The sequence below is a fragment of the Salvelinus fontinalis genome, chromosome 26 (genome assembly GCF_029448725.1).
Source record: "Salvelinus fontinalis isolate EN_2023a chromosome 26, ASM2944872v1, whole genome shotgun sequence".
Lineage (NCBI taxonomy): Eukaryota > Metazoa > Chordata > Actinopteri > Salmoniformes > Salmonidae > Salvelinus > Salvelinus fontinalis.
In genome coordinates this window covers 19,057,014-19,076,536 of record NC_074690.1, presented here as the reverse complement: position 1 = coordinate 19,076,536, position 19,523 = coordinate 19,057,014, and the positions used below count along the sequence as shown (strand labels likewise).

The 19,523-nt window shown below is 42.8% G+C and overlaps 1 protein-coding gene across 5 annotated transcripts in view; it reads left to right on the top strand.

Moving 5' to 3' along the window:
* Positions 1-19,523, top strand: part of LOC129823838 (CMP-N-acetylneuraminate-beta-1,4-galactoside alpha-2,3-sialyltransferase-like) — a 79,294-nt gene that overhangs the window by 43,480 nt on the left and 16,291 nt on the right. For all 5 annotated transcript variants that reach the window (XM_055882870.1, XM_055882868.1, XM_055882869.1 and 2 more), the window contains 3 exons: positions 1,204-1,267; positions 6,003-6,098; positions 7,939-8,125. In XM_055882870.1, the coding sequence (XP_055738845.1) occupies positions 1,204-1,267; positions 6,003-6,098; positions 7,939-8,125 (347 nt within the window). The remainder of the gene's footprint in view (positions 1-1,203; positions 1,268-6,002; positions 6,099-7,938; positions 8,126-19,523) is intronic.

Genomic DNA, 19,523 nt, shown 5'->3' with positions numbered 1-19,523 from the left:
CCTCCTCCCTGTAAACTGTCTCATCATCGTTGGTAAGCAAGCCTACTACTGTTGTGTCGTGTGCAAACTTGATGATTGAGTTGGTGGCGGTCCTCATGAGAGCCATGTTCATCATAGCGCTTGATGGTTTTTGCGACTGCACTTGAAGGGACTTTCAAAGTTCTTGAAATGTTCTGTATTGACTGACCTTCATGTCTTTTTGCGTATTTGAGCTGTTCTTGCCATAATATGGACTTGGTCTTTTACCAAATAGGGCTATCTTCTGTATACCCCCCCCCCACCTTGTCCCAACACAACTGATTAGCTCAAATGCATTAAGAAGGAAAGAAATTCCACAAATTAACTTATAAGAAGGCACACCTATCAATTGAAATGCATTCCAGGTGACTACCTCATGAAGCTGGTTGAGAGAATGCAAGAGTGTGCAAAGCTGTCATCAAGTCAAAGGATGGCTACTTTGAAGAATCTCAAATATATAAAATGTATTTTAATTTAACACATTTTTGGTTACTACATGATTCCATATGTGTTATTTTATAGTTTTGATGTCTTCACTATTATTCTACAATGTAGAAAATTAAGAAAAACCCTTGAATGAGTAGGTGTTCTACACCACTGGTCAAAAGTTTTAGATCTCCCAATAATCTGGCCATGGTAGATCTATGACTAATATGAGAAGCCAAGAGGTGCTAGTGGGCTGTGGGGGCGAAGACCAATATGTCTTAAACACCAGAGTCATGACTCCTCCAGAATACCCTCTGGAGCATGGCAGGAATGCACACTATGGCTGAACAGCACTGTATCTTACACCACCAGACCCAGCTCTGTGTCGTCCTGGTGAGAGAGCCCTAGCACAGCACACTTCAACTGGGAGAATGTGCTTGTTTTGAAAACAAGTGGTTTTATGGGCAGAGCTGTATCATCTGGATTCATCTGTCCTCAAAGCAGTGACTGTTTTACAACGTTTGTCACCTGGCCTGTGGCTTATCCTTATCTGTAATTGAATAAATGTGGGGGGATGTTCTCTTCTCCAGACCTCCAACTCTCCCAAGGACCACCTAGCCTGCTACAGCATTTTCTGGGAGTTGAAGTTCTCGACAGTTGTTTATTGAAGAGGAGCTATTAATCCTTTTCATAATTTTTGTCTTTGAACTAGCAATAATAATTAATTGTAGTTATCTAAACTGTTTTTTTTTTTTTCAGAAACAATCATAGACATTATTCTAACTGCCACAAAGAACTATGGGCTGGGTCAAGACGTTGACAGGTAATTACCACGGGAACGAAGTAAAACTCTCTCTCACACACACACACACACACACACACACACACACACACACGCAGAGTGTTGAAGTCGGAAGTTTACATACACCTTAGCCAAATACATTTAAACTCAGTTTTTCACAATTCCTGACATTTAATCCAAGTAAAAATTCCCTGTCTTTGGTCAGTTAGGATCACCACTTTATTTTAAGAATGTGAAATGTCAGAATAATAGTAGAGAGAATGTTTTATTTCTTTCATCACATTCCCAGTGGGTCAGAAGTTTACATACGCTCAATTAGTATTTTGGTAGCATTGCATTTAAATTGTTTAACTTGGGTCAAACATTTTGGGTAACCTTCCACAAGCTTCCCACAATAAGTTGGGTGAATTTTGGCCCATTCCTCCTGACAGAGCTTGTTTAACGGAGTCAGGTTTGTAGGCCTGCTTGCTTGCACACTCATTTTCAGTTCTACCCACAAATGTTCCATAGGAATGAGGTCAGGGCTTTGTGATGGCCACTCCAATACCTTGACTTTGCTATCCTTAAGCCATTTTGCCACAACTTTGGAAGTATGCTTGGGTTTATTGTCCATTTGGAAGACCCATTTGAGACCAACCTTTAACTTCCTGACTGATGTCTTGGGATGTTGCTTCAATATATCCACATAATTTTCCTACCTCATGATGCCATCTACTTTGTGAAGTGCACCAGTCCCTCCGGCAGCAAAGCACCCTCACAACATGATGCTGCCACTCCCGTGCTTCACGGTTGGGATGGTGTTCTTCGGCTTGCAAGCATCCCTCTTTTTGCTCCAAAATAACGATGGTCATTATGGGCAAACAGTTCTATTTTTGTTTCATCAGACCAGAGGACATTTCTCCAAAAAGTACTATCTTTGTTCCCATGTGCAGTTGCAAACCGTAGTCTGGCTTTTTTATGGCGGTTTTTGAGCATTGGCTTCTTCCTTGCTGAGCAGCTTTTCAGGTTATGTCGATATGGTTATGTCGATATATAGTTTTACTGTGGATATAGATACTTTTGTACCTGTTTCCTCCAGCATCTTCACAAGGTCCTTTGCTGTTGTTCTGGGATTGATTTGCACTTTTCGCACCAAAGTATGTTTATCTCTAGGAGACAGAACGTGTCTCCTTCCTGAGCGGTATGACGGCTGCGTGGTCCCATGGTGTTTATACTTGCATACTATTGTTTGTACAGACGAACATGGTACCTTCAGGCGTTAGGAAATTGCTCCCAAGGATGAACGAGACTTGTGGAGGTCTACAACTTTATTTCTGAGGTCTTGGCTGATTTCTTTTGAATTTCCCATGATGTCAAGTAAAGAGGCACTGACTTTGAAGGTAGGCCTTGAAATATATCCACAGGTACACCTCAAATTATGTCAATTAATCAGAAGCTTCTAAAGCCATGACATAATTTTCTGGAATTTTCCAAGCTGTTTTAAAGGCACAGTCAACTTAGTGTATGTAAACTTCTGACCCACTGGAATTGTGATACATTGAAATAATATGTCTGTAAACAATTGTTGGGAAAATGACTTGTCATGCATAAAGTAGATGTCCTAACCGACTTGCCAAAACCTATAGTTTGGTAACTTTTCTGGGATAGGTGGGACGGTAGCGTCCCACTTGGCCAAAATCCAGAAAAAATGTAGCGCGCCAAATTCAAAAAGATTACTATAAAAATCAATCTTTCATGAAATCACACATGAAAGACACCAAATTAAAGCTACACATGTTGTGAATCCTATGTCTGATTTCAAAAAGGATTTATGGGGAAAGCACACCAAACAATTATGTTAGCTCAGTACATAGCCACAGAAAAACACAGCCATTTTCCCAGCAAAAGATAGTAGTATCAAAAATCAGAAATAGAGAAAATTAATCACTAACCTTTGATCTTCATCAGATGACACTCATAGGACATCATGTTACACAATACATTTATGTTTTGTTCGATAATGTGCATATTTCTATCCACAAATCTCGGTTTACATTGTCGCCATGTTCAGAAATGCTTCTAAAATATCCGGAGTAATTGCAGAGAGCCACGTCAAATAACAGAAATACTCATCATAAACTTTGAAAGATACATGTTTTACACAGAATTAAAGATAGACTTGTTCTTAATGCAACCGATATGTCAGATTTAAAAAAATAAAAATAAATAAATAAATTAAAAAAAACATTACGTAAAAAGCACACCATGCAATAATCTGAGACAGCGCTCAGATTTAACATTTCTCCGCCATGTTGGAGTCAACAGAAATACGAAATTACATCATAAATATTCCCTTAGCTTTGATTATGTTCATCAGAATGCACTGCCAGGAATCCTAGTTCCACAATAAATCGTTGTTTTGTTCGATAATGTCCATTACTTATGTCCAATTAGCTACTTTTGCTACTTAGCTACTTTTGCGTGTCCAACCGCTCGCGCAGATGCAGGCAAACGTCGGACGAAAACTTAAAGTTATATTATAAGTCGAATAAACTGGTCAAACTTAGTAGAGAATCAATCTTCAGGATGTTATCATATATATCCAATAACGTTCCAACCGGAGCATTTCTTCATGTCTGTTTAAGTAATGGAACGCAAGGCGATATCATGAGGAAAGCGCCTGAGCAAGACCTGGCAATCTGCCAGACCAGTGACTGAAACACCTCCCATTAGGTCCCACATCACACTAGAGGCTTCATTCAGAGTTCTACAGACTGTTGACATCTAGTGGAAGGCGTAGGAAGTGCAAACAGATCCATATACACTGCTCAAAAAAATAAAGGGAACACTTAAACAACACAATGTAACTCCAAGTCAATCACACTTCTGTGAAATCAAACTGTCCACTTAGGAAGCAACACTGATTGACAATAAATTTCACATGCTGTTGTGCAAATGGAATAGACAAAAGGTGGAAATTATAGGCAATTAGTAAGACACCCCCCAAAAAGGAATGGTTCTGCAGGTGGTGACCACACACCACTTCTCAGTTCCTATGCTTCCTGGCTGATGTTTTGGTCACTTTTGAATGCTGGCGGTGCTTTCACTCTAGTGGTAGCATGAGACGGAGGCTACAACCCACACAAGTGGCTCAGGTAGTGCAGCTCATCCAGGATGGCACATCAATGCGAGCTGTGGCAAGAAGGTTTGCTGTGTCTGTCAGCGTAGTGTCCAGAGCATGGAGGCGCTACCAGGAGACAGGCCAGTACATTAGGAGACGTGGAGGAGGCCGTAGGAGGGCAACAACCCAGCAGCAGGACCGCTACCTCTGCCTTTGTGCAAGGAGGTGCACTGCCAGAGCCCTGCAAAATGACCTCCAGCAGGCCACAAATGTGCATGTGTCAGCATATGGTCTCACAAGGGGTCTGAGGATCTCATCTCGGTACCTAATGGCAGTCAGGCTACCTCTGGCGAGCACATGGAGGGCTGTGCGGCACCACAAAGAAATGCCACCCCACACCATGACTGACCCACCGCCAAACCGGTCATGCTGGAGGATGTTGCAGGCAGCAGAACGTTCTCCACGGCATCTCCAGACTCTGTCACGTCTGTCAAATGTGCTCATGTGCTCAGTGTGAACCTGCTTTCATCTGTGAAGAGCACAGGGTGCCAGTGGCGAATTTGCCAATCTTGGTGTTCTCTGGCAAATGCCAAACGTCCTGCACGGTGTTGGGCTGTAAGCACAACCCCCACCTGTGGACGTCGGGCCCTCATACCACCCTCATGGAGTCTGTTTCTGACCGTTTGAGCAGACACATGCACATTTGTGGCCTGCTGGAAGTCATTTTGCAGGGCTCTGGCAGTGCACCTCCTTGCACAAAGGCAGAGGTAGCGGTCCTGCTGCTGGGTTGTTGCCCTCCTACGGCCTCCTCCACGTCTCCTGATGTACTGGCCTGTCTCCTGGTAGCGCCTCCATGCTCTGGACACTACGCTGACAGACACAGCAAACCTTTTTGCCACAGCTCGCATTGATGTGCCATCCTGGATGAACTGCACTACCTGAGCCACTTGTGTGGGTTGTAGACTCCGTCTCATGCTACCACTAGAGTGAAAGCACCGCCAGCATTCAAAAGTGACCAAAACATCAGCCAGGAAGCATAGGAACTGAGTAGTGGTGTGTGGTCACCACCTGCAGAACCATTCCTTTTTGGGGGGTGTCTTACTAATTGCCTATAATTTCCAACTTTTGTCTATTCCATTTGCACAACAGCATATGAAATTTATTGTCAATCAGTGTTGCTTCCTAAGTGGACAGTTTGATTTCACAGAAGTGTGATTGACTTGGAGTTACATTGTGTTGTTTAAGTGTTCCCTTTATTTTTTTGAGCAGTGTATTACAGGGAATTGAATAGGCTTTAACATCGACCCTTCTCAGAATTCTCACTTCCTGTTTGGATTTTTTCTCAGGTTTTTGCCTGCCATATGAGTTCTGTTATACTCACAGATATTATTTAAACAGTTTTAGAAACTTCAGTGTGTGTTCTATCCAATAGTAATAAAAATATGCATATATTAGCAACTGGGACAGAGTAGGAGGCAGTTCACTATGGGCATGCAATTCATCCAAAAGTGAAAATGCTGCCCCCTATATCAAAGAAGTTGTGGTTGAAAAATTAGTTTTAATGACTCCAACCTAAGTGTGTAAACTTCTGACTTCAACTGTACATACTAGCACTTACAGACATACTTTCTCTTTTCAAACATTCTTCTCTTCCAGTTTAATTTGTAAAAGATGCATTATCGTGGGCAACGGTGGTATCCTGGCTAACAAGTCTATGGGCTCCCGAATCGATGATTACGACATTGTGGTGAGGTGAGTCTTTACTTCTAATATAAGGGCAACGCGATGCCAGTTCCAGGGGATAAAAAAAAAATGAAGTTCTTGTTGTTGAAATTCTTACACAGGGACACTCGAAGTCAATCTTAAATCAATCATCGTTTGTCAGCACGCTGGAGAGGTTCGAACCAACTCAAAGCACCATAGGACACATGTCAATTTACTTTTTTTCTTTGTAACTAGGCAAGTCAGTTAAGAACATTCTTATTTACAATGACGGCCTACCGGGGAACAGTGGGCTAACTGCCTTATTCAGGGCCAGAACGACAGATTTTTATCTTGTCAGCTCGGTGATTCGATCCAGCAACCTTTTGGTTACTGGCCCGATGTTCTAACCACTAGGCTACCTGCCGCCCCCAATCAATCAGGAGCTCTGCTTGGGCAGTCCCAGCAGTTGTCTTATATATGGCTATACATAATACAAGTTATATTTGTGATTTAGCTTAATTAATCATTACCATTTTGTTTCATTCATGTGACCAACCAATACTGGTTCATAACAAGTGGCAGACCAACACCTCACAAGGCTTCTTCTCTTTAGGCTGAGACCTTGAAACTGAGTTCATTCATTCTCAAAACAAGGTCTGGGCTAACTGACAAATTGCAGATGCTGATAAGTGAGGATTCGTTCAGTCAGTCACTTGCATGAACACAGAAATTGGTTATTAGAACAGCGCATGAATAAAAGACAGAAATTACTTATAAGAAAAGCACAAACGTTAAAATTCCAATAACACTGAATTTGATTTGATTACATCCTGCTTATTGTCAATTCCTCCTGAACTCTGAAGGTTGTTAATGTTGATTGACTTAGGTTAGGGCTTAGATTGATAACTTTCCTTGCATGAGTGTAAACCTACTGTTTTATCACTACACTATGAAGGGTACTGGGCATTTGTTGGCAAGCCCAGTATCAGAAAGAAACTAAATAGAAGCTAAATGACCAGTTATTGTTTCGATTGGCAAAAATTGTAGTCATATTTGAGAGGGAGTGAAACTAAATTCTCAAGTCCCCAGTCTTGTTGTGATGTCAACACACAATGTACAGAGCCCCACAGTGGAGGTGTCATAATACCCATAAAACCTGCGGTCAAACAGGGAATGGTTCCAATCGTTTTCCCACCATTCATTTTTCCCATTGGGAATTTTAGAAACATTTAAAATCAGGGCTGTGTTTTGTGTAGGCTTACCCTGGCGTGATGTTTTGATAACCTTGTAAATCTCTCGGACAAGGTAACTTTAATTAATATATTTGTCTCTATTTACTCTTGGATTCGAAAATGCTAATTAGCATCAAAGTAGACAACATTCAAGACTACAAATCACAGCAAGCTCCCGCACGTCATCTTTGCTGATGGGTATTGTCAATTTAAACTATCAAGAGACTGTTCACAGAATTGTCCATTTTAAAGAAATTTAGCCAACTTATTCATTACTAAATTTAGCTATTAGATAGTTAAAACAGAGATTCTTACCTTTGCCTTTATTCGGCAGTCTTGTTCAGATCATCATGGCATTTGTAGTTCTTTATGATAGCCACATTAGCAGCTAATTAGTATTTCATTTTTGGGGGATAAATACAGGCAAATATATTGATACGTCTTGTTGTCCTAGAGAGATTTACGTGGTTCTCAAAACGTCACGCCAGCGTAAGCCTACATGAAACACAGCCCTTATTTTAAGTGTTTCTAAAATCCCCTATGGGAAAAATGAATGGTAGAAAAACGATTTTTGTTTGACTGCTAGGTTTTATGGGTATTATGACTCATACTGTGGTATTCTATTCGCCCACATAGCGTTTCTTCTCCAACCGCAGGTTGAACGAGGCTCCGGTGACTGGTTTCGGCAAGGACGTGGGCACCAAGACCACCATGCGCATCACCTACCCCGAGGGGGCCATCCAGAAGCCTGAGCGATACGAGAAGGACTCGCTCTTCGTCTTCTCTGCCTTCAAACCGCTGGACTTCAAGTGGCTCAGACAGATGGTCTTCAGAGAGAAGCTGGTGAGGCATACGTCAAGGCTGACTGTTGTTACCTTTGCTCATTGGGACCACTAAGAAATCCATCACACACAGTTAGTTGGTCATGTTAGTATGAGCTTGTGTGCATTTCCACTGCTCTGAAAGATGATCATTATTTATTCTGCATATTGTCCAGCCCCACCTCCTTTCTAGGTCTTCCATTGCTTCATAACATTGAGGCGACCACATACGCATGAATCCCACTGGATGTTTTGGCTAGTTTGAGTGCTTTCTGTGGCACTGAGTGACTAGTTTAAAGTTGTTTTTTTTAACGCCATTTTGGTCGTAAACAGACTGTCTTCTGTCGCAGTCACTTGCTCGTCCTGTGATATTCCTGATATATATATTTAAATGACTTAAATGTAAATGTGATATTCAATAGATGTGGTTGTGAATTCTCACAATGCTTTCCCATTTTCTCATGAATATGAAAATCACTTTAAATTGTGGTTTTATAGAAAAACAAACCTTCTGAATTCGGTTTCTCTCTGCTTTTCATTCTGCCATGACATATAAAACAATTTTCCCATTTTAAGGACCTTTTGACAAGCCACTGACTGCCACGCTTGAGTGACAGCCTGCGAATTGGCCTCTTAATCTATGGCTGGGTGACTGAATGGGTCTTTCCTTATCTCTGACAGGAAGGATGGCAGACATTTTAATGACTCTGAGAGGACACAATCTGTTATCACTGAAAGAGCTTGCACAAGCACTCTCGCTTGTCTGTAGTCACTCCACCACAGTCAGGGTAGGGTATGCTCAATTCAAGGACATTCCCGATGGAGCAAAAACGGTGCCTGCCTTTGAACTTCAATTTTGGCTAGGTTGAGTTTCTACATATAGGGGGCTTCCTGCTCATTTTCTATAGTGATTCTTCTTGCAAATCTGGCAAGCCAGCGTCTTGGGAACCGACTTCCTATCCAGCACAGCTGTGTGACTTTCAGGGACCAGTGGCCAGCAGGAATTTTTACTGGGTGACATTTTTCAAAATACAAGCTTCTGGAGAGATGGAGGGGTTAGGAGGAGGGAGCGAGAGAGGGGTTAGGAGGAGGGTAAAATAAGGGTTAGAGTGGGGGGGGGTACTAGTAAGTGAGAAAGAGAGAAATAGTTGGCTGCTTGATAGCCCCTTAGCCTTTTGAATTGGGCGGATTTGTCTGGACTAATCAGCTGGTAAGTAGCGGGACAGTGGAAATGGCGGACGGAGATAATTGATCTGTCCTCTAGCTCCTGACAGATCAGCCTTTGATCTGCAGGGGAAGGAATAATTTTTCTCATGAAGTAAATTGCTGGTCAAAAGTACCGTCTCTTTTCCATGACAGCGTTTTAGCTGTGATGGCGCGCATGCACTGAACTCATAGTCACACCAACTCACTATTTCACTGATCTCATAGTCACACCAACTCACTATTTCACTGATCTCATAGTCACACCAACTCACTATTTCGGGTTGACCTTGCCCCATGGAGCTCATTGTAATTAACAATGCAAATGTCTGTGAATTTTAGAAGCTGGACTTCTTTATTGAAACTGCGGAAATCATTGACAACCATAATAGGGCTCTGAGAACAATGCAAGGCATTTTCATTTGATTTATTTAACTAAGCAAGTCAGTTAAGAACATATTCTTATTTACAATGACAGCCTACCAAAAGGCCCCCTGCGAGGACAGGTGTTGCGATTTAAAAAATATAAGACAAAACACACACCACGACGAGAGAACACAACACTACATAGAGACCTAAGACAACAAAATAGCATAGCAGCAACACATGACAACACAGCATGGTAGCAACACCACATGGCAGCAGCACAAAACATGGTACACACATTATTGGGCACAGACGACAGCACAAAGGGCAAGAAGGTAGAGACAACAATATTACACTAGTTACCCAAGATCATTTGCTTTTAAGTGAATACTTTGTAAAGTATTTTTAGCGAAGTTATTGAACCGTTTTAAAATGGTGCTGACTGCTGAGATGTTTTATTTGTAACTGTCCATCAATTCTACTGACACACACAGACCGAGACAGCCGCAGTTGTACACCGTGTTTCCAGCGAGTCCACTTCAATACGTTCGTATGTAGTAAGTGTATCAAGGTTTGAAGTGTCTTTTTAAGTGTTTTTTCACTTGAAAAATGAGGCCCATCATTGTGAATTCCTGCTGATGAAAAATTATCCTAGATTCTCTGTTTGCTCCCAGAGAAGGATTAGTATTTTACACGCACGCACGCACACACATTCCATTTATTGCCGCAACCAGTTTCTCGGCTTGTTTAACTTTGGATGTGTTTTTTTCTTTGACGGGTAAATAAAAAGCAATGGCATTTAGATGTTCAACCAGACATTCAACTAATATCAGGTATTTACATTCAATTAACCTGAGTAGACAGTATTTTCCTATGGTTGATTTGGGGGAAATGAGTCATGAAGATGCTTAACGTGATACATTCTCAGTAAACAACCAGTTACCATGGTAACAGTGTAGGCAGTCATATCTGTTGACTGGAAACTGTTTAACTGTATCTGCTTTTTAGTCATTTTGGAAACCCTCATCAGAAGACAAGTCAATCCTGTTGACTGACTATTAGCGTAGCTTCATTGCTACCGAAGTAACTGCATCATAAGTGCCCTAAACTATTGCTGTGGATATATACACTGCTCAAAAAAATAAAGGGAACACTTAAACAACACAATGTAACTCCAAGTCAATCACACTTCTGTGAAATCAAACTGTCCACTTAGGAAGCAACACTGATTGACAATAAATTTTACATGCTGTTGTGCAAATGGAATAGACAAAAGGTGGAAATTATAGGCAATTAGCAAGACACCCCCAAAAATGGAGTGATTCTGCAGGTGGTGACCACAGACCACTTCTCAGTTCCTATGCTTCCTGGCTGATGTTTTGGTCACTTTTGAATGCTGGCGGTGCTCTCACTCTAGTGGTAGCATGAGACGGAGTCTACAACCCACACAAGTGGCTCAGGTAGTGCAGTTCATCCAGGATGGCACATCTATGCGAGCTGTGGCAAAAAGGTTTGCTGTGTCTGTCAGCGTAGTGTCCAGAGCATGGAGGCACTACCAGGAGACAGGCCAGTACATCAGGAGACGTGGAGGAGGCCGTAGGAGGGCAACAACCCAGCAGCAGGACCGCTACCTCCGCCTTTGTGCAAGGAGGTGCACTGCCAGAGCCCTGCAAAATGACCTCCAGCAGGCCACAAATGTGCATGTGTCAGCATATGGTCTCACAAGGGGTCTGAGGATCTCATCTCGGTACCTATTGGCAGTCAGGCTACCTCTTGCTAGCACATGGAGGGCTGTGCGGCCCCACAAAGAAATGCCACCCCACACCATGACTGACCCATCGTCAAACCGGTCATGCTGGAGGATGTTGCAGGCAGCAGAATGTTCTCCACGGCGTCTCCAGACTCTGTCACGTCTGTCACATGTGCTCATGTGCTCAGTGTGAACCTGCTTTCATCTGTGAAGAGCACAGGGCGCCAGTGGCGAATTTGCCAATCTTGGTGTTCTCTGGCAAATGCCAAACGTCCTGCACGGTGTTGGGCTGTAAGCACAACCCCCACCTGTGGACGTCGGGCCCTCATACCACCCTCATGGAGTCTGTTTCTGACCGTTTGAGCAGACACATGCACATTTGTGGCCTGCTGGAGGTCATTTTGCAGGGCGCTGGCAGTGCACCTCCTTGCACAAAGGCCGAGGTAGCGGCCCTGCTGCTGGGTTGTTGCCCTCCTACGGCCTCCTCCACGTCTCCTGATGTACTGGCCTGTCTCCTGGTAGCGCCTCCATGCTCTGGACACTACGCTGACAGACACAGCAAACCTTTTTGCCACAGCTCGCATTGATGTGCCATCCTGGATGAACTGCACTACCTGAGCCACTTGTGTGGGTTGTAGACTCCGTCTCATGCTACCACTAGTGAGAGCACCGCCAGCATTCAAAAGTGACCAAAACATCAGCCAGGAAGCATAGGAACTGAGAAGTGGTCTGTGGTCACCACCTGCAGATTCACTCCTTTTTTGGGGGTGTCTTGCTAATTGCCTATAATTTCCACCTTTTGTCTATTCCATTTGCACAACAGCATGTGAAATTTATTGTCAATCAGTGTTGCTTCCTAAGTGGACAGTTTGATTTCACAGAAGTGTGATTGACTTGGAGTTACATTGTGTTGTTTAAGTGTTCCCTTTATTTTTTTGAGCAGTGTATATACATACACACACACACACACACGTTATGTCTTCAGGGACTGCGGCTAGCAAGCTTCATTGTGCTGTCATGTTTTTAACCCCTCGCATTTTCACCTCTAATACCAGAGCAGGAGCAACTGTACAAAAACCACGAGCTTTAGAGATATCATGTTTTTGGACTCCTGGCATACTAATCCCTACACACAGCCTCCTCCTCCCTTATATTTAACTTTGAACAGTTGCTCTGTGGGAGCTTTGATGTCCTTTGTGTGGCGTGGCGGCTGCGAGGCCCTTTCATGATGCCTATCTCTCACCAGGTTTGAAAGGGAAGGTTTCTCGTTGCTTCTTTAAGGTGGGTGGGAGGTAATAATGCTAATTAGTGACTCCCCTGTCATGGCAGTCCCCTTCCCATCTCTCATGGCGGAAGTGTTTGGATGAGTAACTGACTGAAACCTTGTTACTAAAAGACATCACAAAGGTTGAAGAGTAGTAACCTTTATTGCCCAGAGGGATTTGGAAATGCCATAATAATTTGCAATGATGTTATTCAGTGAACTGTTATTTAGAGACGTCAGGAAGTCAGGAAGTTTGATGTTGCAGTAAAAAATGTAAAGTGAAGGAATTAAAATTAAAGGTGTTGAAAACACTACATAAAGTGTTTGGACACTTGCACGTTGAACATCTCACTCCAAAATCTTGGGCATTAAATGGAGTTGAACCCCCCCTTTGCACAGTTTACGCTGTTCTGTGAAGGGAGTAGTACACAGCGTTGTACCAGTTCTTCAGTTTCTTGGCAATTTTTCGCATGGAATAGCCTTCATTTCTCAGAACAAGAATAGACTGATGAGTTTCAGAAGAAAGGTCTCTGTTTCTGGCCATTTTGAACCTGTAATTGAACCCACAAATGCTGATGCTCCAGATACTCAACTAGTCTAAATAAGGTCAGTTTTATTGCTTCTTTAAATCAGAACAACAGTTTTCAGCTGTGCTAACATAATTGCAAAAGGGTTTTCTAATGATCAATTAGCCTTTTAAAATGATTAACTTGGATTACCTAACACAACGTGACATTGGAACACAGGAGTGACGGTTGCTGATAATGGGCCTCTGTACGCCTATGCAGATATTCCATTAAAAATCAACCGTTTCCAGCTACAATAGTCATTTACAACGTTAACAATGTCTACATTGTATTTCTGATCAATTTGATATTTTAATGGACAAAAAATGTGCTTTCAAAAACGAGGTAATTTCTAAGTGACCCCAAACTTTTGAACGGTAGTGTCTATTGTTATATCATAGCTGGTCTATTGTTATATCATAGCTGGTCTATTGTGCAGATCAACAGTAGATACTCCATAGCTGAGAACACAGCCTGGGACAGAAATAGTATCTATATTGATATTTCTCACGACCACTAAAACATCTGTAAAGGAACCAAAAGTAGCATGCTTACACACACACACACACACACACACACACACACACACACACACTTACACATACAAGTAAACAACCAAGCGGTATCTGCGGAAATGCAAGTAGTCAAATCCTGACTAGCATCCAGACTATTTTATACAAAGCAGAATCAGTAACTTAGCCAGCTAACTTTGACACACCTTCAAATGTAAGCTAGCGTTTAATTCCCTGGTTTTGACAGAACACTGGGTTATTGAGTATCTTGATGGTGACACTTCTGAATATTATTTTGAAATGATAGTTGGCTAATCATTGAACAGTTTTGAGGATCAGGGGACTGCTGTAGTCGGTTTGCTGTAAGTAAACAGCTCCAGACCCTGCCAGTGTAGGCCAGTAGAACAGGGGTCTACCAGATTCCCTGCGGTGTGCATCAAGAAAAGCAAATTGGCAAATGCTTAAGATTCCTCCCAAACAAAAGGGAATAAGTATCAAAGTACCTCCCAAGTGTAGACTCTTAAGGTCTTTGGTAACTGGTCTCAGTCTTACCAACTTGATATTATCTAGGCGAGTGCTCCTCAAATGCCCTGCCCCCCCCCCCCCCCAAGAAGTTCCTTCCCTGTGGGAAATTGTGGCGAGACACTGAACCTCGTAAACGCTGAGTCAAACATGTACACCATGCTAATGACCTCCAGACAACGTTAATTGGGTTTGTTTGTAGCTCGGTGCTGCCATTTAGACTTTTAGTTAGTTATGTATCCCTGTGGCCTGCTCTAGCCTGGTCAAAAAACAAGTCCTGACTACTACCCATTCAGTGATTGCTGAGTGGAAGGAACCTGAATGGTGTAAGCAATATGGCGGAAGTGCTCCTAAGCCCGCTGGGAGCGCTCCTAAGCCGTCATTGAAAATAAGAATTTGTTCTTATCTGACTTGCCTAGTTAAATAAAGGTTTTTTAAAAAGCCCATTGGAATCCCAACACCTATCGCTTACAGTACACCTACGGTGTAGCTGGGCCCTCCAGACCTTCAGAACACCCAAGGAGTAGGGCTCCTGGGACGGGGTATGGGGGTTGTTTTTGGACAGGGAAGCAGCGTCCCTCTCCCTGCTTTGGGTTTGCTGTTACCCTGTCCAACTTGGACTGACAGTCTCGGCTGGCTGCTTGTGGCTGGGTGCAGGGTGAAGCGTGTTTGTTTTCATTTGCATAGGGCGGCCTTATGACCATCTGCGTATGGCCTGCAGATGTGAACGCTCTAACTTGCTTGCCCCTCTCTCTTCCTTTTGCCTTTCCGCCTTCCCTCCCTCCCTCTCTCATTCTATGTGTCAAGCAATGACTAGTTAACTAGAATACGCACCGGATAAAAATGGCTAATTTCACTTTAACAGTGTGTTCCTGCTATTTATGAACTGAAATGCAAACAGGACACCATATAGGCTAGACATCTCCAGGGTCTTCTATTCTGGGGTTGCCTTCATCCCATTGAGAAGAAAAACATAACTTGTGCAATTGACGATAAGCCACTCCTCTATGGAGGGAATGCACGGTATGTTATATAGGTGTTTTTAATTCTATTTTTATGACCCCCATCTCTTTTCGGTCTTATGTTCCAAAATTTGAAATAATATTTTTGACACTGGATAAAGACTCAGAGCTTCAACATGGTATATCACACGCTGCAATTGGAGGAACAATGGGAAAGTAATGCTGCTTGGAAAGCTGATGAACTTGTAATCCCACTTTTGAGAAATGGCCCTTGAAAAGTTTGTTCAGTTTTTACACTTTGTTCACACCCTCTTAAGCCTTAGCCCCACCCATCTCTTTAAGGATTCACATGTGAAGCCATGTGCTAAACAGAGTATGGTAGTGTAGTAAACAACCGAAGATTAAAACTAAAAGTGGTGAAAGTAGTCTACAATAAGGGAATAACTCCAGGTAAAAATACACTTTATAAAATAATGTAAGATCAATAAAAGTTGTGCAAATCATGTTGGTGGTAAATTAAATAATCAAAATGTTGTTTATGCTTTACATACCAAGTGTTGTCATCGATTCCTTATAGACACACCGCTGCGTTTGTCACATGAGATGGCAGCAGCTTTCCACCAAACTTTTTGTCCTGGGTGGCGTCCTGGTATTACTATTGCGTTATCCTCTGCACAATTATTGAAGTTCACAACTCGCTGCAAGTCTTCATGCTTCAGTTGTAACCTATGCTTGCTTGGGCCGGCTCTCTTTTTGATGGGAGGCATTAGACTGTTCTCCTTGTATGACTGGTGGAGGAGAGTCGGGTGTGTTCTGCTATTGCTGAAAGACTAATTATAGATACACATATTTTATCATTATTAGACTAGGCTTACCCAGACACCAAATTGATGGGTCATGTGAAAGAGTGGCTCTAACCACCCACAAGCCACATCTAGCTAAGTGGATGGATCTCTATTGTCTATACGTGCTTCTACACCTGCATTACTAGCTGTTTGGGGTTTTAGGCTGGGTTTCTGTACAGCACTTCGAGATATTAGCTGATGTACGAAGGGCTATATAAAATAAAATTGATTGATTGATATACCTGTTCACATGTTCATGAAATACAATAGATGGCCGTAATCACCCCTAGACACCTGGCTAAATTGATGGGTTATATAATCATCAGGCTATAACTAGAAATGCAAACGGCTTTCCGAGATTTGATTTATTATTACTAAACTCAGCAAAAAAAGACGTCCCTTTTTCAGGACGAAGATAATTCGTAAAAATCCAAATAACTTTACAAATCTTCATTGTAAAGGGTTTAAACACTGTTTCCCATGCTTGTTCAATGAACCATAAACAATGAATGAACATGCACCTGTAGAATGTTTGTTAAGACACTAATGGCTTACAGGCGGTAGGCAATTAAGGTCACAGTTATGAAAACGTAGGACACTAAAGAGGCCTTTCTACTGACTGAAAAACACCAAAAGAAAGATGCCCAGGGTCCTGTTCATCTGCGTGAACGTGCCTTAGGCATGCTGCAAGGAGGCATGAGGACTGCAGATGTGACCAGGGTAATAAATTGCAATGAGACGTCTAAGACAACGCTACAGGGAGACAGGACGGACAGCTGATCGTCCTCGCAGTGGCAGACCACGTGTAACAACACCTGCACAGGATCGGTACATCCGAACATCACACCTGCAGGACAGGTACAGGATGGCAACAACAATTGCCAGAGTTACACCAGGAACGCACAATCCCTCCATCACTGCTCAGACTGTCCGCAATAGGCTGAGAGAGGCTGGACTGAGGGCTTGTAGGCCTGTTGTAAGGCAGGTCCTCACCAGACATCACCGGCAACAACGTCGCCTATGGGCACAAACCCACAGTCGCTGGACCAGACAGGACTGGCAAAAAGTGCTCTTCACAGACGAGTTGCGGTTTTGTCTCACCAGGGGTGATGGTCGGATTCGAGTTTATCGTCGAAGCAATGCGCATTACACCGAGGCCTGTACTCTGGAGCGGGATCGATTTGGAGGTGGAGGGTCCGTCATGGTCTGGGGCGGTGTCACAGCATCATCGGACTGAGCTTGTTGTATTGCAGGCAATCTCAACGCTGTGCGTTACAGGGAAGACATCCTCCTCCCTCATGTGGTACCCTTCCTCCAATCTCATCCTGACATGACCCTCCAGCTTGACAATGCCACCATCCATACTGCTTGTAATGTGTGTGATTTCCTGCAAGACAGGAATGTCACTGTTCTGCCATGGCCAGCGAAGAGCCCGGATCTCAAACCCATTGAGCATGTCTGGGACCTGTTGGATTGGAGGGTGAGGGCTAGGGCCATTCCCCCCCATAATGTCCGGGAACTTGCAGGTTCCTTGGTGGAAGAGTGAGGTAACATCTCACAGCAAGAACTGGCAAATCTGGTGCAGTCCATGAGGAGATGCACTGCAGTACGTAATGCAGGTGTATTGACTGTTACTCTTGATTTTGACCCCCCCCCCCTTTGTTCAAGGACACATTATTCCATTTATTTTAGTCACGTGTCTGTGGAACTTGTTCAGTTTGTCTTGTTGTTGAATCTTGTTATGTTCATGCTAATATTTACACGTTAAGTTTTCTGAAAAGAAACACAGTTGACTGTGAGAGGACGTTTCTATTTTTTGCTGAGTTTACAAAGATCATACACTTAGTTGGCAAGCCAGCCAGCTAAACATTAGCTAAGTAGCAGTATGCTTTAACTTGCAATGACAAAATTACAAATGTATAATATCTGAAAATGTAACTTGACTCTTACAGGTATACATGGATGAATGCTTCACTGACATGGTTGCTTTTAGTTTGAAGATGTAATCTGACGACGGGTGTTTTATACAACAGCCTTCTGTGTTCTCTTTTCGATTCCCTCCGTATTTTCAATCAAACTTCTGAATTTTCTCATACTCCGCTTCCACCGGGCATTCCACTGATTTCAAAACTCTGTCAACTTCTTCCGTGACAACACTGTTCCCATCACTGTCATCAGAAGACTCTACAATGTCTGGTTAAATTGAAATGTTTTTACTTAAGTCAGGGATTCCTTTTTCAGAGTCAGTATGGCATGATCGTTCTCCAGAAAGTAGTCCATCACAACTTTTTCCAGCTGGTCTTTGTCGATTCCGCCTGCGGAATTCAGGGCAGCAATGTTGCTGAGAGCGGGAGCAACAGTTTTGCAATTCTCCATGGCTATGTCTTTCAAAATCCCGTGGTAGCAAAGATTCTGAGTAGCTCATGTTATAGACAGAAGGTAGCGGGAAGGTTCCTGTCTTTTTCGTTTCTAAACCAACTAGGCTCGTAATTTAACATTTTTATTTGGATCTACAGATGACATAAGTGTGTTATTAAGGGACATGACAGTTCACATGTTCAAGAAGGCATTTTGTCAAATGAAATGCCTCTCTTGTGAAGTAGTGATGTCTGTCATATGCCCAGCTTTCTGTAACAGGTCACATATGTTCTCTGGGGGGGGGGGGGGGGGGGGCTGTGTGGGCCGTAGAGGCTGGAAGCGTTATCGCTGCGATTACAAATCAGTCAGGAACATGCAGACCTTTTTGAGGAAATCTTCCATACACTTCAGGTGTTTAGATGCTTATGTTCTGCCACCACTTTTCCAGTGAGGGATTTCAAAATCTTGTTTGGGATTCGTGCCATTTTAGTCTTTTTAACACACCTGTCCTCAAACACCACTTTCATCAGACTGTTGGTTGCCATAATTTTTTTCACTCAGATTGATCCCCTGTTCTCTGTACATCTTATTCTCCCGGGTCTGGCATTGTCTTGCTCTAATCCTGCCCGACGACTCTCTCGTGTAGGTTTATCTTTTTCCTAGACGGAGCCACTTACCAGAGCCTCTGTAGTGCGGTCAGCAGTTGATTTGTGAGGCAGTCAATGTTTTTCAAGTATTAGACTATTCGTGCAAATACAAACAGTATCCAGACATTCCTAGTTAGTCTCCAGAAAAAAAACACTACTTGACATTTTGATATTTGTTAGGTCTCCTCAACACAATTTTCTAAAATGGGAGTGTTTCTGGGAATGTATCTCCCCAGGGTCACTAGTGTTTACCATCCATACACACATTCTGTCTTCCACAGACAAACCTGTTGTTAATCATGGGACAAAGTGTTTACCTTACCAAGTCTTGCACCTGTTTTATGACTGTTGGCATTTAGAGTAGATATGAAATTACTTTCTATTCGTTTTTTACTCAGATTTGATCAACTAAGCAGTCTTTGTTT